The following is a 26,016-nucleotide window of genomic DNA, read 5'->3' as shown; positions in this document are numbered from 1 at the left end:
CTGGCTGGTAAGATTTACAACTCATGCCAAAATGGTGGAAATTAAGAATAAATACAACTAAATGGTGCCATAATAAATATAGATTTTAAAAATGTTATCTATGTTTCACTAGCCCGCGACTATCGTGACTATTGCAATTTGTAAGTGTTAAATCGAAATCGAGGGAACACATGCTAAATGTGATTAATGGCCTTGTGATTTTGTGGCCTGCATCTGGCGAAAAGTATCTGAAGGTGTGAAGGTGTGCAGCTGTCAGATAAATATGGAGCGGCGATAATAATTTATAGAAACTTTTCGCACGTATCCCATTAATTGTGAGCCGTAAGCGAAAAACATCGACATTATTATTTCGTGTGGGAAAAATAAAAAAAAAACCAAAAAACCCACTCGTTGTCGTGCGATGAAGATGGAGTGGATATGGTAACAATAACTAAGACACGCGATGGGATTTTCTTTCCATTCCGTATATACGAGTGTAGATATAAGCTCGTACTTTTGGCAGGATTCCCGTCGTCTGTATGTCCTGCATCTCAAGTTGCTGCTCGTGTTGCAGAATTTCAATTTTTCGTCTGGCGCAGCACATAAATAAAATCAGTTTTATTATTTTTTCGTGGCGCAAACATCGCACAGAGATGCCACACGATATGGCTGCCCAGAGGGCGACACATACTTCTATACTGGAAAATTCAGGCAGGGGATTTTCCGACTCTGCCGGCTTCTGGTTGTCGAGTGCCCCAACGGGGGCGTGGCATACGCTGTCGAAGAAGCCACAATGCAACCTGAAGTTGCAATTAGCAATAAAACATGGCAGGCAGCCCGGCAAACAAAAGATGCACATCTCGTGCTCGCTACTCGAAATTTATGGTATGTAATACCCATCCAAATGGCCCCTGCCACGCCCACCCCCGAAAGCTAAGCTCATTACGCCTTGAAACTCCCAAATTGGCAGAAATCAACAACAGCACAACAACAGTAGTAGTTCAGTTAATAAAACCAGATATTTCTAATTGCTAGATGGCAGTGTTTCGAAAATGGGGCGAAATGGGGGGGAAGTGCTAGTGGAAATAGATGCTCGAAACCATAATCATCAATTATGCATTTATCCGGTGCAAGGGGCAAGGAGGTGAAGTGGGGGGTTGCAACCACCACCCACCATCCACCACCCACAGCCACGCAGCCTGTCATTCTGGATTATTAATGCATTTTTGGGGCCAGCAGTTTAAAATTAACGGCAGACAGTGGGATATTTCGGCAAACCAAATTCCAGATTATAATCTGCAAGCCAAAATGGCGAAAGAGTTTCAGTTTTGATACACTTGCATTTCCTTATTATTCTATTATTTGCATTACATTTTTTATATAGAAAACTGAATGCGCTTTTTCACGATGATAAAAATAATTAATGTAAAAATGCTTATTATTACATATTCGCTGCAGCTTTTATTACTTTTCGCCATTCAAAATGCAATAAAAGCTTTTCACGAATATGGTTAAAAAATTGTTTATTTATACAAGTCTTCATATAAATACATCAATATGTGTAGATCGTGTCAAAGTGTTTTTTTTTCGTTATTTATCGCTTGTTATTGGCAATTATTTCGCTTGCCCCTTTTTTGTGTCTTTTTTATGTGTTCATTCTCTGTGCATTTATATTTTGCCCATATTTGCTTGCTATGTTAGCAATGCAACACTTCCTTTTTTTGCGTTTCAAATGATTTTATGCAATTGCTGCGATTTTGAGTGCCGTTGCCCCGCTGGAATTTCAGTTTCGATTGGCATGTGCATGTCACGCAATCATTGATCATTGCAAAACGTCAAATTAGACAGCAAACTAAGCAAACAAAATACGAAATACAAAATACTCTGTATCTGCTGCGCTGGCGGACATAATCCTGTTGGAGTCGGCAGGAACCGGAAGTCGGAGACAATAAGTATGTCAAGCGCAACTAACTGAGAACTGAGGCAGCGACATGCCGCAGATTAATTTGCAACATCCACGGCAACTTGCAGCTACCGCTTCCGTTGATGGGGGTGGGATTTCAAAATTGTTAAATTGAAATGAAATGCCCGACAATTGGATTGCGACAGGCAAATTGAGAGCAAGGCTCCACTGGCATCCACTCCACCCCCCCCCGCAGTCGTACTTTTTCCCTTCTCCACGGCTCTATATAGTATATAGTACGTATACGTATACGTATACGTAAAATCCCAGCGAATCCCTGCGTATCTTTGGCAACCTGAAACCCGGGGCCTTGACGTCGTTTTAATTTTGAGTGAGGGCACAGAGATTTAAAATTAAATCAGCGTGCGGCTATGTCAGATGATAAAGGGGGGGCGATGTTATTTTAACCCCTCCCCTGCAACAAACCCCCCCCTTGGCCCCCAGGGGCGCACGTCGAACCAGAAGCGGCACGAAATGAGAGGCACAAAAGGCGGGGAAAATGAAAGGAAACAGGAGCCCTGCGTACTTCGACTATCAAATACCTATTAAGCGACGGGCATACTTGGGATTATACAACTTTGGATACTTATTTACGAATCTATACAGCTATGCGGTATTTGAATATTCATTTGTGCTTATACACTGCTATGTATATTACTTAAGTTATTTAAACATAAAAGCAAGAAATACCCGCTATGAAAATTATTGGCAACGGAATCCGAAAACGAACGGAACTTTTTAACCCTGGCATGCAACCACACCGCGCACCGCCCACCGCCCACCACCCTTTAACTAAGCCACCCCCTCTCCTCACCCCTCCCACGAACAGTGCGTGTTTAGTGGGTGGAATGAAAACGCGAAATGAAAATCTGCAGGCAAACTGTCAATTTGCAGCGAAAATTTGATTAGGGTTGACTGCATTTTCACTTAGATCTGCTATAGAAAATGCTGGGATTGGCGCTTACCTGGCGCACCTGGCTGCTGGAAATCGAGAATGCGAAAGGGGTTAGGATGTGGTGCTGGTGGTGTAGGTGGGATTATTGGTGGAAAATTGCTTACAGTGTAATAAAAATAAAGGTTCACTTGGGTGAGTGTAGTTGCTGGTAAATTTGAAGTGGTATTTAACAGCCAGGAGTCGCCAAGAGTCAATAGAATTCCATAGTAAACAATGTTCAACCGGTTACTTTAAAATACCTTCTCCATTTCTGCGAATTTTTATTTAATATGCAAGCATGCCAAGCCAGTTTGCCCTTTAAAATGCAAAGCGGTATTTATCAAAATTGATAAATAAAAAGCTTTAGACAGGGATAACAGACGCTGGGATTACCGGGAAAAAGAAATCCTCAAAAATATGAGAAAATCATCACCGAGTAGGGTTCCTTTTGGGGCAACAAAAAAAAAGCTATAAAGTGTAAGACAAAGCGCTGCAAATTAGTAACAAACATGAACTAAGTGGCACAACAAAGGATATACATTTAACACAAGGCATTTTTAAGCCACATGGATTTTGGTTGACTGGTCCGTACATAGTTGCACAATTTAATTAAATATTATTTAAGTATTCTTGTAAAACTTGAAAGCATAAATGTGTCCAAAGCGCCTGCAAATTCGTGCAAATTTAATTTTGTTCTTCGTTTTTTTGTTCTTGTTGTATCCGCAGCAACTTTTTGCAAAGTAATGCAAACATTTTCATTTGGCTTGCGAAAATATTTGCAGACTATAATTTTGTGCAGTATGTTTACCAAACCACAAAGCCAGAGACATAAGCTTATAGCTCTTGAAAGCGAAATAAAAGGACACCGAGCAGAGCTCACATCCTGGCTGAAAGGCTGAGAGGTTGAAAGGCAGAAAAGCAGCAAGACAGCTAGGTAGACAGCATGGGTTAAGGGGGCTGTGGACAAATAAGGAGGCGTGGCACGGGGACTGGAGCATTGTTACCAACTTAGATTAAAAGTGATAGCCAGACAAACGCTCCTAGCAGCGGAACCAATTGAGAAAGCAATCGCAGCTCGGCACAGAAAAAAAAAGTAAAAGAAAAATAAAAACTAAAGACACCAAACGCAAAGAAAATGTGCAGAAAAAAGGGCAACAGGAACCGGGGAAAGTTAGGGAAATGGGAAATGGGTACGAGACAAGGGACAAAACAAAAACAAATTTATAATTGAAATCAGTGTCAAGCAGAGCAGCAGCAGCAGGAGCAGCAGGATCTGGAGCAGGAGCAGCCAGGACAATTCAGGACAATTCAGGATGGCACTTAAGTCGAACGGCCAAAACAAGCTGAAGGCACTGGCAAAACGGCGGAAGAGCCAAGTGCAAGATGCAGAAATTAAAGGCAATAAAAGCAGGGCAACAAAAAAAAAAAAATAAATAAAAAAGAGGAAAAATGAGAGTGAGTCTGCGACTAAGGAAGCGCACACAAATTAGCTAATGTTGAATAAGGCCCAAAGCTCGGCCCAATGTCAAAACCAATTTCATTTCCTCAACTTCTGCAAGTTCTTGCCTAGCTAAAGACAGAGACAGATAGAGAGAGAGGGAGATAGCCTGGTGCCGTCTCACTTGCTCCCCAGGGGAAAGAAGGCCGTTGCGTCCACAATTGGGTCAACTAACATTCGGAGCACATGGCCAAGTGCGACGGGCCGTGACAGGAGCATGAAAAGGTTTTTAAACAAACATTGGCCTGATCTCCTTAAATTTGGCCAAGAAACTGGACAACCGACAAGTGTTAAGTTAACAAACACTTGCAAGTGGGATTTCAGCTAAGCAGCTACGACTCCCAAGTGCGAACAGAAAAAAGCTATAAAAGATTTGAAACTTGATTTGAATCGAATCATAGCAATGTAACCGATATATAATCTATAATTATATTTGAATATCTAAATATTCTTAAAACATATTTCCGTGTGCCATATGCTGCAGATTTCGCACAGCAATTTACTTAAAATAAATTGAGCAAAGCTATAGAAGACAGCTTATCCCACGAACCATATTTCTTTGGCTGATTTGGCAAATGACACGGAAAAGCTCGCTAGCAGCGCGCAAATTGATTGTCCTTTGTGTTGGGGAAAAAGGTGAGACAATTACTTACAAATCCAGTAGCCATTTGTCCCACTCAGTCAGTGGATACAACCCCCCTGGCAACCGACGCCCCTGTTAAGATGGCAACTCAAAACTGGCAACTGGCTATTTGTTAGCATTTTGCAGTCATTACGCAATCCCCAGTAGCTGCTCCCCCAGCAGGCAGCCCATAGCCCTTAATTAATGGCCACTTTTGGGAACAGTTGGCAGTTTCTAATTTCAAATAAATAAAGGCAATCCCCACTGGCACACACCGGGGCATCTATTCCCATTCACCCATTTACCCAATCCCAATCCCAAACCCAAACCCAAACCCAAACCAATTGCCACACTAGCAATGCTAGTTTTGCAGGCAGACGGACACGTAGGAAATTCAACTACTCGATTTACCGGAATCAAATGGAAATTCTACACTCGCCAGGCTTTACACTTTATCTACATATTTCGATCTGGTTTTTTGCTTATTTATTTATTTGTTGCTTTCGGATTTTTGCATTTGGCTGCAAAACATTCCATAGTCGAATATTTCCGCTTGATTGCCACGTGTGGTAATTTCCTCGCACCGATAAATTTGTGGGCCTTATTCCCAGCCTCATCGCAAACCTTTGTGCCATTTTCCATGTCAAAATTATTCAATTATTGGCCAAGCAAAAGTAAAATAAACCAAATGTAAGAAAAAGGCAATGACTTTCTTATTAGCATAGACCGGTTGATTCCGTTTCCAAAATGCTTGAATATATTCATTTAAATTGCCAGCAATCTGGAATATATTTGCCACAAAATGTAAAAATCTTTTCAGTTTATAATATATATTTTTGTATTCTACCCTCTGCAGAGTATACCCCATTTTATCCTGGACTCGTTGGCCGTGAAGGCAGCAATATGGTTAGTGCTTGTATGTGTGTGTGTGTGTGTGTGTGGGTTTGGGTGTGTGCGTGCGAGAGCTGACTTCCGGTCGCCGCCATCTTGTGGGGGTCACATTTTCTGCATGCATTAATTTACAATTACGATAGACTGTCGACAGCTGCCCCCATTCCTTCCTTTTGCCACCGCGCCATCCTGATCGCAATCTGAATCCATCCTTTTTGGCTGCGGTACGCAAATTATTATGCAAGAAAATGAATTAGGTAAAATTATATGCGGCTTCGGCTCTGTGTTTTTGGTGCTGGACCCTTTTGAACTATGTTTTTTTGTGCTACTAAACGATTTCGGGTTGCAAAAAACGACCCCCGATGGCATCCTGGCAGCTTCGGTTACTAAAAGCCAAATAATGTCCTTTTGCCGTTCAGGTGGGCGGATTCTGTCAGCTCAATGTGCCTGTGCAACAGCGTCCAGACAGCTTGGGCAATTAAATGAATCCCTATCAAAGAATAGATGTGAACCTGCCGCCCCAAGTCTGCAAGTTTGCAAGTCTGCAGTCCTGGGCACCGAGTCTAAAGTCCAGAAACCACAGGACAGCTGGCAAATGCTCGACCATTGGCGTCAATCAATTACTCTAGTTGAGAAAACGCTTCTGCGGTGCCACACAAGGATATCGAGCGTACTGGGGGCGTGGCTCTCAGTAACTTTACTGGCCACGTGAACTTGCGAATTTACGTTTTGAAGCATTTTAAGAGGCAGCTTTAAAGCTGATTTGTTTGGATATTTATTCAATAGCAAGCTATTTAAGGAACTTCCATTTGCTTTGCAATTATAAACCGCTGAAAATCCACTGACAAATCGATGCAAATCGATTGCCATGGCGAAAAGGACTTACTTGTGCATATTGGTAAATAAGCTGGCAGGTACAAGCCAACTCTATATGTAAATGGCAAGGCATTATGGCCGATTTGGATACGGATTCTCCTACTTTGTGCATTCATGCCATGTTGACCAACTTGGCCGGCTGCCACAAAATGCGACAAACAAAATCCAAAAAAAAAAAAACACAAAAACAACAAATATAAGCGTAATGCCGCGTAACTGTCGTCCCTTTCACACGACCTTGACTGCACTGCAAAATATATGTGTGTACATATACATGGATTTGTACAAAAGCCTCGTCTAGGCGAAAAGTTTGCGACTTGTTTTTGTGCTCGATGCGAAAAATGTGCGAGTTCGAGTCAATTAATTACAGGCAGGCGAGCACTGAATTCTACCCAGGCCCAAAAACACACAGACATACATCGCAGCACACACACACACACACACATACACTCTTGCATACATCATCTTTGTGCGTGGCTTTGTGTAGCATACAATTTGGGGCACACTCTCTCGCATTTTTTCATGCTCGCTCATTGAGGATTCGAATTTTTATGGACAAAAGCGAAAAGCGAAAATATATGCATTCGACTTGTGTGCGGAATTGGTAACACAAAGGGCCGCAAATGCCATATGGCCATATAGATGATGATCCAACATACAGCCGATATATCTTCCTTCCAGCCTTCCAGCCTCCCAGTCCATGTGTGTGTGTGTGTGTGTGTGTGCGTCCGCATTCGCATAAATAAGCAAACAAATGAACGTCTAATGAGGTCAGAGTACGGGGCAATGGCCACGTCCCGCCCAATAAAAGTTACACTGCAAATGTGCGAAGATGCTTACAGCCTTACACTGACCGAAAAGGTATGGGAACTACTTAAAAAGAAAACATTTGTTCTTCGATTTAATTTCCATCTGAATACTGGAATGAGTGCTATCCATATAACTTTATATAATATTCTGTTGTGAGGTTAAAAAAGTATTTTCCGAATGCGCACTAATATTGTGTAAATGTTCGAGCGTATTTTATAAGTAGCATATTTTGCAGTGCAGACACGCACTTCCATCACACCCCTCCCCCCTCCCCCGGCACACATGCTTACTTGGCTATGTTGTGGCACTTACCGTAAACTGCTTGGCCAACAATTAGCAACATTAGCAGCGAACAGCGTTGGCCGGGGATTAACCTTTGATTTTGTTGCCGTTGCTGCTGCTGCTGTTTGTGTGGCCGCTGCTGTGGTTGTTGTGCGCTGCAAGTGCTTCCTCTTCTTCGCATTTTGTGTGAGGTTTGCCAGCTTCAGTCTTATAGTCTCCGTCTCGCTCTAGCACCCTCTCCCTCTCTCTCTCTCCTTCTCTGCTGCTCCTGCTCCGCTCGCAGTAAGAGTCCCTCACACGTAACTGTAAAAGAAGAACGGCAGGAATAAGACACGGATCGAGAGCAAGAACAAGATACAAGATGGGCACAGCCATGAGCATAACAATAGTAGCGGAAATAATTAAATATAGAAATATATTTCATATTTACTTTGATGTAGAAATTTTGATGAAATTTAATGCAATTACCAAGTTACTTCTTACTGAATGTACAAACGCAATTTCCCAATTGGTGGGTTCTATTCACGTGCATTGCGCTGTGACAGCAGCTTCATAACGGAAATCCAATTGGAGCGAGTGTAAGACAATTGCTCGAGTTTGTTCAAACAATTTTGCGCTCCTTTTTCGTCGCGCCAACAAATGAGTTTTTCCCCAAATTGAGTTTTCGCCGCTGGCGAAATGTCAGCACCAAAATAAATGATAATCCCATCAAGTGTTGGCAAATTGCAGACAAATATATTGCAATTTGTTTGGGATTTGTTGAAGGATTATCAAAAACGCTGAAGGCAACGCAACTACGGTGCTGTTATGGAATTCAAAAATTTAATTAATTTTGCTGATACATTGCTATACACATTGTATTTATATTGAAATTAAGTAATTACTGCACAGCGCTCACATTAATGTAATATATTTACATTATATTTTGTGGTCTTCTAAATTAAGCAAAAAATTACTAATATCATTAAAAAAATAAAACTGAAAATTAAATATTATCATGAATTAAAACTGAAAATTCCACATACATTGTATGAATAATAGTAATTTCTTCGAGTGATCGAAGCTAAGCTCCTTGCGAGTATCCTTTTTGCGACAAATATCGTCCTTTGTCGCTGACATCATTTGATGAAAGTGAAATCTTGGAGAACATAAAAAGCGAGCACGCTGCACACGCTCACCTCATTTTCTCGATTTTTCCGGACCTTCGACTGCACCTGGATGACCCAAATGTGCTGGCATTTTTTCTTTCTTTTCTTTTTTTTTTTTTTTTGAGGTGGGGAGCGTACTGCAGTCCGTCCCCGAAAAGCGCCCCCTCGCCGCCCCTGCGGCGCCATAAAGCATGACCCAATTGAATTGTTACGCTCGTGCTAATAAAATTTTATGTGCGGCTATTATTAGGCTCTTGTGTCTGTTCGTGTCCTGCGGCACCACAACAAACAATGTCACTGAGGGTCCTTCGGCCCGCCTATTTGCACACGCAAAGTTGAAGCTGCTTGAACTCGCGTTGTTTTCAATCTATTTAATCTATCTATGTAATGTAACTATGTATCTATATCTAACTAGGTAACTAAAGTACCAATTTCAAATGTATTATTAAAAGTTTCTCTCTTTTTAATAACGTTTCTAAAAACTAGTTAGTTAGTTGCAAAAAATGTATATAATTTGAATTCCCTCCTCCTTATTCGAACTGCCCAAATTTATTCTCAGTGCCATCTTATGTGGCAACTTGTGTGTACTTTGCCCTGTTTTTGTGGTATTATTATTTGGTCCACGCGACTGTTGGAAATTTTATTTTGATACTCTGCTGCTGTACTTTTAAGACGAAACTAATTTGTTTCCTTTATTGATTTTGCGGGCTGTGCTGAAAGAGGCGCTCTCTCTCTCTCGCGGCGCTTTTCCGCATTTTTCACAAATCGCCCGTCGCGACGGCGTCCAAAATTTATGCATAACTTTGCTTTTGCCGAATCTTTGATATCCAAACGCTTTGATTACACGCCCCGCCACCCAATCGTCCATTTAGCCATTCTTTAACCCCGATTTTCCACTTTATTCTCTGCATGTTTTTCGCATTTTTTGCGCTTCACTTGTCTTAGCCGATTCCTCGTGCCGTTAAGTACTCGAAAACGAAAAAAAAAAAACAAATAAAAAAAATAAAAACAAAAACGCTGAAAAAACATGCCATCCAACAATGGGAAGGAATGGGAGAAATAATGGGTGGAAAATTGAGGCTACTTGAAAGCGGGGCAAAAATGCTGCCCCGCCCACACGATTTGCATGGAGGCGTCGAGACAAAGGGGCGCTAAAATTCCGTACAGGGATCATGGCCAAAAATGGGACATTGCCCTGGACTTTCATTAGGCCAAAAAAAAAAAACGGGGAAAAAAAAGGGAAAAGTGCGAAGTGCGATTGACGCAAATTTCTGGTGTCGTTTTGTGGACAAGAAAAGGCTTCAATTTCGAGTGAATTTGCAAAAGGATTTCGCCTGGAAATCGCTGGAATTTTCATTGCGGCCTCTAATTTCAGCAATAAAGGAAATTAGCTCTTTACGCCCTGAATGATCTTAAATTGTATGGATTGTCAAGTATCTTAATAAATACTATTGTGCCAACGTTACATACAATTTAATCACATCAAAGTAAATTTTCTTTCTTGGCGCAAATAATTTAAATAATACATACATATAAGCAAAATCAAAATATTGAAATGAAAATACCGATTGTATGGCAAGCTAACAAAAACTTTCGCACCAGCGCGGAGCCAAGTCACATATGTATATTCTCATCAATTTGCCATAATTTTTTGCCCCCCGGAAAACTGCCATAAAGTGTCGTAAAGTGCATTAGAGCACACTTGGCATAACGCAGCCAACAATAAGGAAACACCAAGCAGCCAGGACATCCAGGACTACAGGACTACAGACTGACAAGAAAAGAGCAACACAAGTCCAAATGTGTGGGTGCCACCGTGTGTAAGTGTATGTGTGTGTGATTTTGCATAAATATTCATGGTAGGCGGGGAGAAAATGATGGGCGGGGCTTTGGGCGTTGGGTTTGGCCACAAGAGTTGCGCCAGCGGGGCGACTAACACCTTCTGGCAATGCAAAAAAAAAACAGCGGGGGAAAAAAGGGAAAATGGAAGTGGGGGAAAGACAAAAAAGCGAGGAAAACACAGGAGGGAAATTCCCCGCTGTCGTTTGCCGTTTTGCCACTTTTGCCATTCCTGCCCGATTCCCCATACTTTATGCCCATTTCTGATTGTTTATTAGTGCGGCAAAGTCCAACGAGTGGGTCCCCCAAAGGGGGGCAGGGCGGCAGAAGGGGCGTGGCCATTGGGGAAAGGCATTTTTAATGCCTTGGTACATTTATTGGCGTGTTTTACGCGCCATAAACTGAAATTCATAAACATTTTTTATGCACTTACATGTGTAAATGTGTTCGCTTCGCTTTTGCTTTTGGCTGCGAGGAATGCATCCTGGGGGCTGAGTGTGTAGGGTTAAGGGATCTACCAAAGGTAACATACACATATATATATATTTTTTTTTTGTCGAGGTGATGGTCTCTGCGTGTGTGTGTGTGTGTATGGGTGTTATCCTGCATTGCGAAAATGCGGCATAAAAATTCATTTTATTGCTTACGTTTTTGTATTGTGTTGCTACCCCGGCCTTGGACATCTGTGGGCATCTGTGGGCATCTGGGGTTAAGAGGTTAAGGGGTCGTCTGTCTTAGGTGCAGTTCGGAATTATATATGAGCACGTAGGAGCAACAGTTTTTAGCCAAGTTACGGCTTTGCAAAATGTAAACGAGCGTACGAGCACAACAAAGCATTTGAATACCCTCTGCTGGCATATAAAAACATCACATTACTCTAATAAGAAAACTAATAAAAAAAAAAAGTTGTATATGGAATTTACGAGCTCGTTGTATGCAGATCATTTCTCTTTAAAACTAAGACATTTGTAAACATTTCTTAGCACTTATAACTTATAATAACTTTCTCATCATATCCCCTCATAATATCAATCCAATTAATATCATGTTAACGAGCAAATAATACAATAAGAAAATCACTTCTTATCATTGCCATGATACACATTTAGGTTCGCTAAGCTGTGAGCATTTTTCCACTTCACTGCCTCGGAAAATGCCGGTTATGATCGAGAGTAAGGGGATTTTTTTAAACCTTTCCCTAATCGTTTTTCCGGCATACGGGCCGGGTTCTCCTTCAGGTTGCCAACTGACGACAGGCCACTTGCCAAAACTGGCGACAAACCAGAGCGACACATTACGCATACGCATACGCACATTACGCATACGCAGCGTGGTTCGCCCGGGGAAGTTCATGCATATGCAAAGGATGCCGATGCCGATGCGAATGCGGATGAGGATGAGGATGGAGGATGAGGACGAAAGCGTGTGGGTGACACTGATAAGGGCATTAGGGACTCCACTGACTCCGGCATACGCAGGCCATTCGAAATTGGCAGCACACTCGATTTGGTGTGCCATCATCTTGGGGTGATAATTGCGCCCAAGCCAGAGTCGATAAGGTCAAAGGTTGCTCAGCGCACCAAAGAAATAGCCAAACAATGGCCAAAAGAAAATTGGCAAGAGCCAAAGTTCAGAGCAGAGGCCAGCACCTGCACACAATTGGCACCAAAGTTATGACCGAGACAAACAAGGCAGCACTCAGCGAAAAGCTCTTCCACACACAAGATTGATTTCACAAAATAATAAACAAGAAAATATTAAGAGAATTGGCCAACATTAGTATCAGTGGTTATTTACCAATTTGTTAAATAGCTTTTTTGCTCAGCACTTTTAATCAGTTTTAATAATCCAAAGTGTACATTTTCTCAGTGAACAGTTGGGCGGGGGAAAAGCGCTTTCCTTGGGAGAGTTTTGCGCCGACTCATGTGCCATGAAAATTGTTTTCATTTCCAATTCCAATTATTATTTTTATGTGCATTCATTGTCTGCCGGCTGGCCACGCATGATTTTATAGCCAAAGTGCTGACTCAGCGTCGAGGGTAAAGGAAAATAGAAACACGCTCCAAGTCCACTGTACTTGATTAATTTGAACAAGTTCGTTTGAACAGCCACACAGCCCCACAGCCACCCGCTTTCCATCTCAATTACCTACTTTATATTAACAGCGCTGTTTCACTCTTGACTGGCCACCAAAAGAAGGCTCCCCTCCGTTCCGTTGCCCCAAAAAATCGCTTTTCCAGGATGCCATGACTTCATGCCTCGCGTACGTGTCGCTGGCTGGTGAGGAGATGATGACTGGGTCCTTGGAATTGAAACAAATTCGAACATGGCCCTGGCAAACTGGCAAATGGGCGAAAAACCTGCCCCGTCACATCTACATAAAGTAACACAGTAACAACGGCAACAACAATTACTGCCCATGAAAGCCAAGCGAAGAATCTGTTGACATGCCCATGGAACCCAAATTAAGTGCACCGTGTGGCGAAGCTTTAGTAATTTGCTTTCCCAGTTTTGTAATTCTATTATAAAGTATCTTTCCTTTTGATCATTTTTTTGTACACCTAATGTGCCATTATTAAAATAAAGCTGCCCACTAATCGTTTAAGTATGTGATAAGCCAGGATGGCACAATTTAAAGCTTACTGTTGGTTGGGCCCAGCTAAGCCCAGCTAAATCTTCCTAAGTCCCCCTTTTTGGCAAATGTGTGACACTTTCCTATCCAATTGGCAAGGACCAAAGTTCACCTTGAGCTATTCTCACCCGCGGCGACAGTGTTAAAGTTTTATTTGCTGGCTTTGCTGGGTTTGCTGGTTCACCCACTTCAGGCACTCCTTGACTTTTGGGGCGCACTCGAGGGTTTGGGCTCCGCAAACCACTGTGCGCTGCGCTTAAGAGGCGTTGAAATTAGCCCACCACCCACAGGGATACCCACCCACCCAGAACGGTGGTGCTGTGGTGCCACCCACAAATTTTGCGCCGCCATCTTCATCTTCATTGTCGTCGTGCGACGACGGCGTTGTTCAAGTGGCGCTAGATAAATGCTAAATTCATGTCTGGCGGGCGCCCAACATTATTAGATGGGTGGTTAGGCAATGCCCACGCCCCCCTCCCACGACCACGCCCACACCCACTCACACTCACACTCACACTTCCACACCCACTCCACGGCCTTGGGAACACACGCTTTAGTGCACATTAAGACTTGTTTACGAATTTGCTTCAAACACGAAATTAATTTGTAAAATTTCCAAATTCTCCCCTGGCAAACAGAATGCTGAGAAGGGGGACTAAGAGCAGTTTTGAGAGGGGGGCGCACTTTAATTAGTGGCCATGCCTTCTCCGCTTTCCATGTGCCCAGAATTGTCCAGGACAACCGAGTGATTTTGTTGTTATTTAGCCAGCTTGCAGAAATTCCCAACCTCAATGGACCCAAAGGACGACAGCAGCATGTTGGCCACGTTTCACATTCCAGTGTCTTAATCTGATCTCTTTTTTGTTTTTTTTTTTTGTATTTTTTTTTGTTTTGTGTTTTTTTTTTTTGGTATGGTATATTTTTCTTTTTTGGGGCGAGTCCCTTTTATTTTTTTGGCACGCACTGCAGTTTTATCCAATTTGTATTTATAGCAGCCCGCCTGCTTGGATGAAAGGACGAAAAGGACGAAAAGGGCGCAAGGCAAGGAATGCTGCTCTCGGGGGGCCCAAAACCTCAAAATCATGATTGATTTGATTTCATTAGGGCGAAAATATTCCCGGCATTTCATGTGTCATTTTTTCAATATTGTCGTTTGTCAATCGAAAAGGAGAGTCTCGTTCATAAATTCTTTCAAAAACCGAGCAAAAATCGAGGATTCGACGAGATGTGAGATGCGAGAACAGATCGCAGACAATCAATTTGTGACTGACAAATGCAGTATGATTAAATGAATCAGTTCATATATCAAGCTCCTTTTTAGGCAGTGTAATAAATATGTCAGTCGCTGTGGCAAACAGATTTCACTGGATATACGAGCATATTTTCGCTTCTGTCTGTTGCCTTGGCTCCTGCTGAATTCGTGATTTCCTTCTTCGACGTTGTCTTGATTGTATTTTACTTCACCATACACTTTACTCCACTTTTTACTTTCGTTTGTTTTATTTTCTCTGCGCTTTGATTTGCTGTCTTGCCACTGACTTTAGCCAAATTTTCTATAAGAGTCGAGTTCTAAAGCTCAGACAGCAACATCCAGGATACCAAGTCGGGCGCAAAGGAGTCCGAAGTGTGTCACAAATTTGAAAGGATAATCGCAGTATGTGGAATAGGTCGTCTCTTATGGGATTATAAGTTTGCAAATAAGTTGAACGCTTTCGATCGAGAGCAGGACATTGTGGCAACATCTAGTTTCTAGATTATAAAATCAACAAGAATAAACAGCAACCACTCTCAAAAGTATTCCAAATACTTGTCCATTTTAAAATTAACTTTGGTAATCAATGGCTTTTTTGCATAAACCATTGAGACGTTCAATTAAAGTGCTTTGCAAACAAATTACTTGATGCGAACTTAACGTTGACTTTGTACATTTCTATCCATACATTCTATTTCGCATTTCAAAGCGAAGCTAGCAAAATTGATGAATTGGTTAGTAAATCCCCCGGGCGGATACTTAAGTCAAGACCAATTATATTTGCTCTCTGTTAAGCAAACATTTATGCCAGCAAATTTCAGTATTTTGCAATAGCTCAAAGAGACGCAAAAGCATTTCATAAAATACATTTCTTTTTCGCACACTTGTTTTTGAATATATGTATGGTATATATGTATGTATGTATGTACATGAAACTTTTTGCTTATTATGCTTGGCATAAAGAGTTCGTATATATTCATGTGCATGTGTACATAATGATATTAAGTATATGAAAATGTGTATGATACAGTGGCTGGCAATATTTTAGAAGCGCCTTTATCAAGTGATAAACATTTCTTTTTATATATATTAGTTGATATATACAAAAATCAAGTTTTACATTTATGTTCTCGTTTTTTTGTGATTTTTATTAATGGGCCTAATTATTGTTATTTTTTGCCCAGAGTTGCATAACTCTATGTACACTATGTCATTGCCACATTTGGTGGCTTACCACTTGGTTCGAGTTTTTGGCTAATTCAGGCGTCTTGGCACGCCGAAAGCTTCATTAAGACCAAAAGAATGCGGGAGAGAGGGGCAAGTTGGGTATCTTGGGTAAGTTGGGTAACTTGGGAATGAAATGAGCGGGTTTTTTGGTGGGTGGTTGGTTGGTTGGTGGGGTTGGAATGGAATCTTTAAAGCCTCGCCAGCCATTTATCAACTGATAGCCAAGTTCTGCGTGTGCCAAGCATAAAAACTAACTTTTAGCTACTTAAAGCGAACTTAAAAACATGAAACAACTCCCTTGTGAACTGCTTCATTTCCCAACGCAGCGACAAGGCAACGCGGCGGCGAAAGAGACGGCCGATGGGGCGGCGAAAGAGATGGAGATAGCAGCAGTGGCAAAGGCGACTGGTTTTTGGGCGAAAAAGTTTCAGTTTGAGTAAATACGAGTACTACTAGACAGCCGTCTACACCAGAAAAAAACATTGCCTCGATACTAGTTCGAAGATCAGCTGAATCAGCTGAATATAAACAATAAGCTATATGCTTGAAGTGCACTGGATGGCCTACGACATTGATCGAAATTCTCTTGGTCATTTACTTGATGAGAAGCTCTTTCTCATACACAGATCCTGATCAGAGTTACATACTCTTCAACGAACCCAGCATGCCCCTGTACCCCACAAGTAGCGGGTATGACAAGTGCAAGCGACCCTTTTGCAACTAAGACTGCTGGTAAACTTTTCCCCCAGTGAGGCAAGGACTCTCGCCAAGTGGAGAGCTCCATCCGCAGAATGGGGAGCCAGAGGACAGGAGCCAGGAGACAGGAGACAGGCGATGGTGTTGGGAATTGTCAGTTGGAGCAGCGCTCGTGGACACGTTGAACGTTTCCAAATTCAATTTGCAAAAGTTGAAAGCTAATGACGACGCCCGAAACTAAGTGGCCACTTGATTTGACTGAAATTTGTTGGCCAAAAAAAAAATCTAGACTCTACCCCTGACCTTTTGGGGAAAAACCCTTTTCCGCTTTCCCGGAAAAGTGTTCAATGCTGCGCGGCTAAGTGCAAGTTTAAACTTGTCAAACGGCTGCGCTCCAAGTGTCAGTGTCGTGGGTGAAAATAAAGAACCCTTAACCCAGAGCGTTCGGTATATTTTTCGCCCCCCTCCCCCACACTTCAAATCGAACGGGCTTACATTTTCCATTTCCACACCTACCCCCTCCTACAACCTACCACCTACCAACTACAACCACCCACCTTCAATTTCTTATTCGCTGCCTTTTAATAAATGATTGCTCTGCGAGGAGCGAGGTCCGCTGAGTTGTTGGCCACTCAACTATCCATTTCGACCCACTCGCACCACCCGCCCCACTTGCTCCACTTGCTCCACTTGCTCCACTAGCTCCACCTCGCCCACAGAGCACCACCAGCCACACCGCTTTCCCCAATCACCTGCATGACATTTGCAAAAGTTTTTACCTCTCGCTTTTTCCGCTCGACTGAAATATGAAGTTCTGCCAATAATTTTTGGCTGTAAGCGAAAAATGCACTCGATGACACAGCAGCAGATCAAGGGATACTGTCCAGTAATGGCCATAATGGAAACGCTTATAAGCGACATAATATGCGAAACAATAGTTGAGATATAGTTGAGATATAGTGGCTATTAAGTTATTTAATGTAATAATTAAGGCTTCTATTGCAAACAATTTTGCCAAGCGAACCAATCGATCTGCATACATATTTTCAAATAAAGCCAGGAGATAAATTAAAAAAAAAATAATGTATATATAGATTTTTTCCCTCTTTACTAAGTAGCTTGTCAGTGGTAGTCGAAGGAGAAGCTTATAATTATCACATTAACCGGCTTTCCCCTTTGACACTTTTCCAGTTCCCCGCATTTTTCCCCTCGGTCCTCGAAAATGATTCGAACATGGTAAAATTACCCATAATTGTCATCGCTCCTTGCAGCCTTTATTCTATAGACCCTGTTTTTTTTTTTATTTTTTTTTTTGCCCAGTTCGTTCATCATGTCGTTGGGATCTTCATAACCACTTTGGGTGACTTTTGTTCCGAGTCAACAGCATGGAATGGTTGCAGTGTGAAAAATTCATTTAAGCAGTCGCTAAACTCCGGCATCATATATCATCCTGGACAGAGGAGAAACCAGGACCGCAAAGTGAAGGGGCCGAGGGGACGAAGGGATGAGGGGATGAGGGGCAGAGCAAGGCAAAGGAGGAATGGCGAAATTGGCAAGGAGCCCGGAGGAGGATTCGAGGAGGAAAGGAGCTGGTCCTGTCCTGGTCCTATATACTTGCGGCCACGCTCGGCGCGCCTAGTTCATAAATCATTAGGCTCGATTGTCTGGCTAACACGCTCAGGTCCCACTTCTCCCCCACAGCACTGGGAGAAAAGTGGGCAGAGAACGCTTAATTCACAAGAAATACAAATAAAATGTGGTATTTAAAGTAAGATATTTATAAAGTAATATATACTACTATAGATAGTAAATATAAAATAATATCTAGAAAAGTGTAAAAGTATTGAATGACTTTCATTATAGTAAACTTGTGTTTACTTATGTGTTTTTTTCTCTTTCTCTTTGGCATTGCAAAGTCTCCAGCATTTTCTCTCCATGTACTTTCGGTGCTTGCCTGGCACACACTAAATTAATAAAGCATTTTGCTATCTCCCACAGTCCCACATCCTCGACCCCCAAAAAAAAAAAAAAGAAGCGACAGAAAAAGTAATCCAAGGAAGCAAAATCCAAAGTAATACGAAAGGTAAGCCCCAAAAATTGCAGCTTCAAAAAAGATAATAAGCAATGAATTATCCTACACGCAACGAATTTCAAAATCAACCTGAACTACAACACCGCCCATATTCCAAGGCACAGATACAGCTATATCGCCATATCGCCATATCGCTACATGGTGTAGATGCTACATATGTAGATGGGTGTGTGTCCTTTTTGGAATTTATCGCACGTTACGCCTGATGCTGAGAGTTGTAATTTTTCATGAACAACCCGGGGAAACACGCAAGTGGAAAACGCTGAGCGAGATGAAGGTGGAGGTGGAGGAAGGAGCAGGGGAAGGACCAGCCAAGGATGGATATGGACAGCGACCTGGAGCTGCAGATGGAGGCGGAGATGGAGATGGAGATGGAGATGAAGATGGAGCGACAGTGCCTCACATGACTGACAAACGATCCAAGGCAAAGTGATGCCAACCGGGCACCAGACAAATACGTTTCATTTCAAAGGGTTATAGATGGTTTGGGATTTCATCTGTGATTTTACACAAGTATTGTACATTTTTTAACAATAAATAACACATTAAATAACAAATTAAATAACAAATTAAATAACAAATTAAGTAACAAATTAAATAACACATTAAATAACACATTAAATAACAAATTAAATCACAATATAAATAACAAATTAAATAACAAATTAAGGCGAGGCTTTGAAAGGCAGCTCATGTTGCGAACAATGTGCCATATCACCACTGACACTTTTGTCGCCCTTTCGCATATGTAAGCAAAACAGGTGCGTTAGTGAGTGTTAGCACGTGTCTGTGTGCGGCGGTGTATGGTGTATGGTGTGTGTGGTGTGTGTGGTGTGTGTGCTGTGCGGTGTGTGACGACAACAAACTTCATGAAAAGGATAAGCTGAGCGAAGAACTCCACACGCGCGCACATAATGCAAGATTAATTTCTGATGTCGTTATAAATAAAAGCCCGAGTATTTTATAGCCACCCCATGCAAAGTAAGGAACGAAAGGAAAAAAAAAGACAGAAAGTCCAAAGGAATTTGCCAGCAGTGGACAAAACACTCACTCACTTATGCACAAACACACACACACAGACACACACACAAGCATAGAAGAGTTAGGTAATATGGGGCGTATACGCAATGCCAATGGAGAGCATGCAAAATGGGACGGCAAACCGAAACCAAAGTCAACGACCACAAGAATAATGTTGCATTTTATTTCTCCCGACAGTAATTCGCGGACGGAACGGTTTTTGTTCACATAATCGGATTTGCGCACAAGCAGACACACCCACACACCCAAACACCCACACACACACATACATTTTTCATTTTGGCCAAGAGACCATCATAAATTCCGCCAAATGACAAAACACATTTAAATGCGCTTTCTTCCATTTTACTCTGTGTCGCTTGTCGCTCGTTCTGGGCCAACTCTCGAAATGGTTAACTAAGGAATGCATAATTGGTTCATTAAGGGCAAATGGCAAAACCCATTTGAACACAAATTGAATGCTGTATAATTCAGTTGAATTAGCGATCTGAAAAACGAAATTGTTAACGAACAAAAAAAAAGGTAGAAAGCTGTTGAATAATGTAAGACATTATCTTTATGCACACTCTTTAGATGGCTGTCAGCAAATGCAGTCACTTGCAAACTGTGATAATCTACAAATTCAGAAACAATTTGCTAATCAAACAGATACCGGCAAAGTTAAACCCATTAAAATTGATGCACTTTTCGGTCGAGTTCTGAACGCTGAACGAGCAAATGTTCGGATTTGAGAGTAGCTCACTCTCTATATATACAAATATACACATATACCGATTGCAATCCATTGGGCAAAACAATTTTAACATCCGCTGGGCGAGCATTAAAAATTAATAACTACACACGAAATATAATTCGCACGAACGGCGGCCGGGAAATCCAATGAATTTTCAAATATATTGAAATGTGCGGTCAGTTTATGGAGGTATATGCTATATATACATATGTATATGTACATACTCGCTGGTTGATAAACCGTTTGTCTGGCCAATTATAAATGCATAAATGAATATGGCGTTGCGAGTAACAGGCAACAATTTTTCATGCCACATTTACGAATTATTATCCCAGACACACCCACACACACACATAGCTACACACAGCTACACACACACTTACGCACTCGCCTAGGCTAATCAAATTTTCCAGGTGCTAACCGAATTTGGCGATAGAGGGAAAGCGAGCGGTGTAGAGCAGGTATTCAATTAGCCAGAGTGAGGATATACATCAATGTTCCACAGCTGCTGGCCCCCAACTTTCACCGCCTTTCTTTCCCACCGCCCCCCCCCCCCCCCCCCTTTTTCTCCACCGCACTTTCCCCTCAGCCCCTTAAGTGGGTTGATGAACTGAAATGAGCCAGTAAACGAGAAGAATGAACAGTGAGAAGAAAAAGAAGTTGGATTCATTTAAGGTATTAAAGAATTACATCGAACGAAAGAAAGTTTATTAAAATTCAAGTTAAGTTTAAGTTCATCGGTTATAATTATTACTTGTGAAAGTGTGCCATAGTTAACCCCACTTTTTTGCAGTGCTCTGTAGTGATGATGAAGAAAAAGGAGGCTAAGCGATGGCCGTTGGCTCACCTGATGACCTGTAAGGCATATTCAGCACTTTTGGCCCATTGTCCCTACCATTTCCCTCTCTACCTCAACTGCTCCCTTATAAACCTGTCCGCTTGTCTGGATGGCAGGACAATGTATTTAGCTTCTACTTGCTGCCTCGACTAGCCATTCATTTTAATGTCCTTGTTGTTGGTGTTGTTCTTGTTGTTCTTGTTGTTCTTGTTGTTCTTGTTGGGCTCTTAGTCCTTCTAATTGTTGCCATTTTTGTTGCATTTCTCAATTTGTTTGCACACTTATCTCACATGGAAGCTCCTGCCGTCCGGACATCGCCGTCTAAAAATCGGTCCAAGCCTCGTTTTCATTAGCTCTCCAGACGGGCAAGATCCTCATGGAGCCTGGAGCCACTTCAATTGAATGAGTCTGATGAATAACTCACGAGTATCATTGACTCGAATCTGTAGAGTTGTGCACTTGAGACAAATGTGAATCTAAACAGTTTGTTTACATTGAACTGGCTACCTTGACTCTGTGTCAAAAAGTTACACTCTTTAGCCTTTAGTAAACATTATTATCTTAGTTCTTATAATATAAGCTATTCATGATTAGCCACATTTAACATTCGAATTAATGCTGCATTTTTAATTCAATTTAATTACCACAAGTTCGTGGCTTTAAGCACTACAGATGTTTTGCTGTTTGCGCAATTTTTCAACGCATTTGAACTCCCATAAATTTGTACACAGCCAAGAAAACATATATCAAATGAAACCGACAACATATTAAGCAGCAACGAAAACTTCGGCCAAGCCAAACTCTTCAAACTAGTCAAAAAAAAAAAAGAAAAAAATACAAAAAAAACATAAACAAAGGCGAAAAAAAAAGAACTTTCAGAGCGAGAAGTGCTCAGGAAAACATTTTCGGCGCTTAGTCACGCACCGAACTTTTTCGAATAATATTATCTGAAGAGGGAGGAAAACTAAAATAAAATAAAACTAAGAAAAACAGATACTCAAAACGCCCACGCGCCACGCCCACACGCTTAACAATTCAATTTGGGCGCCATAAAAAATGGCAAATGCGGCGGGACGAGAGATGTAGATAAACTTGGTACAAAGAAACCAGCAGATAAAAACTGAATGGACTCCAAATTTGTTTTGGGGTTTTCCCCAAAACTTGCCAATGTGTGTGTAAGTGTGTGTGAGTGTGTTGTGTGTGGCTCTTACTTCTTTGGGAATGTGCGAAAGTGCAGCAAATCGTTGCAAGCACCGCCAATCCAGACCGCTTAAGTTGAATCCCCACTTCTGTCCGCGCGCCCGCAAAAGTTTAATTGTTCGCCTTGGACTCACAAAGTCCCTAAAGCGCCCAAAAAAGCCAGCCAAAAAGCCACCCAAAAAGCCACCCAAAAAGCCACCCCAAAATCCACCCAAAAACCCACCCACATCACACACTTCATTGGGGAGCTTTGTTGTTGCGATTGCAACATTTGAAGAAATAAGCAAAAACCGAAAACAAATTTCAAACAAAACGTGCAACACGAGTAAATAAAATTGAGCCAAGCCAAAGCAAAGGCAACAGCATCAAATAACATAAAATGAAATAAAATAAAGTAGCAGCGCCATACACACACAATACGTACATAAATATAAATATAAATAAGAACGGAAACTTCAAGGTTGAGTTGTACGCGTGATCGGCTGGAAATTCCACTCACTCACTCACGATTCTTTATTATCATATTTTTCAGTACGTACTACGTACATAAGAAGCAAGTTCAAGTGCACTATTATCTTATCTATTTAATGCTTGCTTCGCTTGCGAACATGGTCACATTGGTTACGATAAAGCGTTATCGTTACACGGTATTCATTACACTAACGATGTTTGCATTGTTCGAATAATTCTACAAGTGCATATATCTATCACATTGATTTAACACATTTATGTGAATATTAAGTAACTCCGAAATGCTCACTTTATTTAGCCTAAAGTGCATTTTTATTAGTAACGAAATGAAGTAAATAGGTGAATGGATTCGTGACACGACTGCAGCACTTTTAGAATGCTACAAAATTTGCATGGAAAATCGCGATGTCGACGTGGAAAAATGGAAAAGCTGCCACACGACACAGCAACAACAACAACAACAATTGAGGCAAAGGAACAACTGCAATTATTCAACAATTTGCAAGGCTTGCTAGTGGGAAAAAGGGGCGTGGCCGGGGCAGCGGCTGCAGGTGGGCGCCAATGTGATGGGAGTGAAAGTGGGAGTGGCAGGGGGAGTGGCCGGCCTGGAAGAAAAGTTCTTCAAACTTTTGCCATGCAAAAGTATGCTCGAATATATGTATGTGCAGAAATTGTACATACCTTTATATATGTATGTATGGAAAATATAATATTTTCTTTATGCTTTTTATTGCTATTGTTGCGTTTGTTTTCATAGCAATTTTCAGCGAAACTTTGCTCAAACTCTTTGTTGCCAATAATAAATAATAATAGCATAGAAAAATTGCGTATGAAAACAAAATGAAGTACAACAAAAGAGTATTTTTGTTGAACGTCAAGCTCAAGTGTTTTTGTTCCTTTTTCAAAATTAGTTTACTATTAACTATTACTTGAACAAGCTACAAATTTAATATAAATTAATATATAATTGAAGTCATTGCATTTTTTTTAGTGCAATTGTATTAGCACTCTGTCAACTAATTGTTAGAGCTTAGTACAAAAAAAAACATTGATTTGCATAATAGATTCAAAACAAATCGTTGGGCCAAATAACACAAAATTTAATTTTCATACCATTTAAATGAAAATTTGGCCGTCTGTTTATATTTTAATTTGATTAAATCCAAAGCGGATTATTAATTGCATGTTTAAATGCACTTTGCTGTTTCCTAATTTAAAAACTACGTTTAAGCTTTGTTGCTAGTTTAGCTATTGATATTCATTGATGTGTGCAACACGTGTACGTCTTTTACTTGAGTGAAAACGCCTCACTTCATTTTGCAAATGTTCTTAACCCACTAAAGCCCATTCGCCTAAGTCAATCGCCCGATTTTAACCCCAACCCCTGACTCACACAGTTTGTTTCCTGTCCAGGTCGGTGTCTTGTTTACAGCATTTTTTTTTACGGATCTCTACGGTTTTTGGTTTTTTTGTTTAGCAGCTTCATAGTTTTATTTTTTCTGTACCGCTGTCTGTTGGTTTATTTTGCTGTCTTGGCAGAAAACCGTGTAGTCCGATGCAGTGATTCTGCTGCTGTTATAAAATATGAGCTGGAATTAGGCTACCATAGACACACCCATACACTGGCAGCGGCACGCACACACACACACACTCACCAACACACACACACGTACGGAATAGACAGGACATATTTGTGCAAAGTTTTCATATATTTTCGTGCCTGGAGTTTGGCCCGCTCCGAGCGGCAGCTGATAAAAAAGCATGTAAAGTGGATGGGGGAGAGGAGACGCTGAACACGGGACATGGAAACAGGGAACAAGGGAATGGGAACTGGAAACTGGGAACTGGTAAGAGGACATATGTCCTGCAGGGATTCGCCTCCTGGCTCCTGGGCACAGCGAAAGGTGTGAGCGAGTGTGTGTTTTGTCAAATGTGCACTCATTTCTGCTGAAAAATTGAAGTACATGCATGACTGCTTCAACCTGTCACAGGCCACCACCCACTCGACCAGCCTGAAGAGTCCTCATCTACACTGGGAGAAAAATATAGAACAAAGCTGGATCACCTTGAAAAGTAACTTCTATGCTTTAAATAAATATTCATATTATTTACTCTTTGTTACCGAGGTGATATCAAGTCGTTTTGGCTTGTATTTTATTTTCGGTTTCGTTGTTACTTCGTTTCTTAGTTTTTTGTAGATTTCATAAGATTTCCGGTCACTTCACTAATGAGTTTTACAATGCCCCGTAGCACAGAGTCTCGAGCCCTGGAAATTGTTGATACAATGTCCTTGCACAAACAGTCCTTAAATCCAATCCTTTTCTTGGACAAACAGCCATGTGTGTGTCTGTGTGTGCTTAATTTAATTTCCCATTCTTCATCTCGGTCTGGTGGTTGGGTATGAGTGTGAGTATGAGTGTGAGTATGAGTGTGAGTATAAGTGTGAGTATGTGAGTGTGAGTAGAAAGAGGGGCATTTCCATTGAGCCGTGTCTCTGTTTGTCTTCTGTTGGGCGAGGTCATCTTTTACGAAGGAAGCTGCCTCCGCTCAAGGAAAAACTTTACAACAGCTAAGTGCTTAATTTATGTTGCTCGACTAATTCATTGAGATGGTCGTCGCTGGTCAGAGATAAGTTGCAAACTTCCACTCGAAAACCTGACAAAAGACGGAGCTGAGGTGAGGCTGCCACTTTTGGTAGCAAAGTAAATAATTGGGTTGTCGTGTGTGTGTGTGTGTGTGTGAGATGCCGGAAAAGTGCACGATAATATTTAAAATATATACACTTAATTCAATTTGCCACGTAACTCGATAAGATATGGAGTAGCAAAAGCAGAAATTGAAGTCTTTTTGCGGCTAATGGATTATAAAAAACGATACAATGGTAAAACTTTTCGAGCCAATCCCATCCGCTTTATTTTGTAAATTTTAATCAACTTATGAAGAACTGGCTGCTTTTTATGGAAAAACGTTGAGCGTTTTTAATCGAAAAGAA

General features: G+C 41.3%; 1 protein-coding gene across 6 annotated transcripts in view; it reads right to left on the bottom strand.

Annotated features, from left to right (window-relative positions):
• Positions 1–26,016, bottom strand: part of LOC6524616 (neuropilin and tolloid-like protein 2) — a 116,184-nt gene that overhangs the window by 68,642 nt on the left and 21,526 nt on the right. For all 6 annotated transcript variants that reach the window (XM_039377612.2, XM_039377610.2, XM_002100437.4 and 3 more), the window contains exon 3: positions 7,886–8,158. In XM_039377612.2, coding sequence (XP_039233546.1) covers positions 7,886–8,036 — 151 coding nt within the window. In that variant the 5' untranslated portion in view covers positions 8,037–8,158. The remainder of the gene's footprint in view (positions 1–7,885; positions 8,159–26,016) is intronic.

This window comes from Drosophila yakuba, chromosome X (assembly GCF_016746365.2).
Source record: "Drosophila yakuba strain Tai18E2 chromosome X, Prin_Dyak_Tai18E2_2.1, whole genome shotgun sequence".
Taxonomy (NCBI): domain Eukaryota; kingdom Metazoa; phylum Arthropoda; class Insecta; order Diptera; family Drosophilidae; genus Drosophila; species Drosophila yakuba.
Note: the sequence above shows the minus strand (reverse complement) of the source record. Positions and strands in the feature narration are given on the sequence as shown.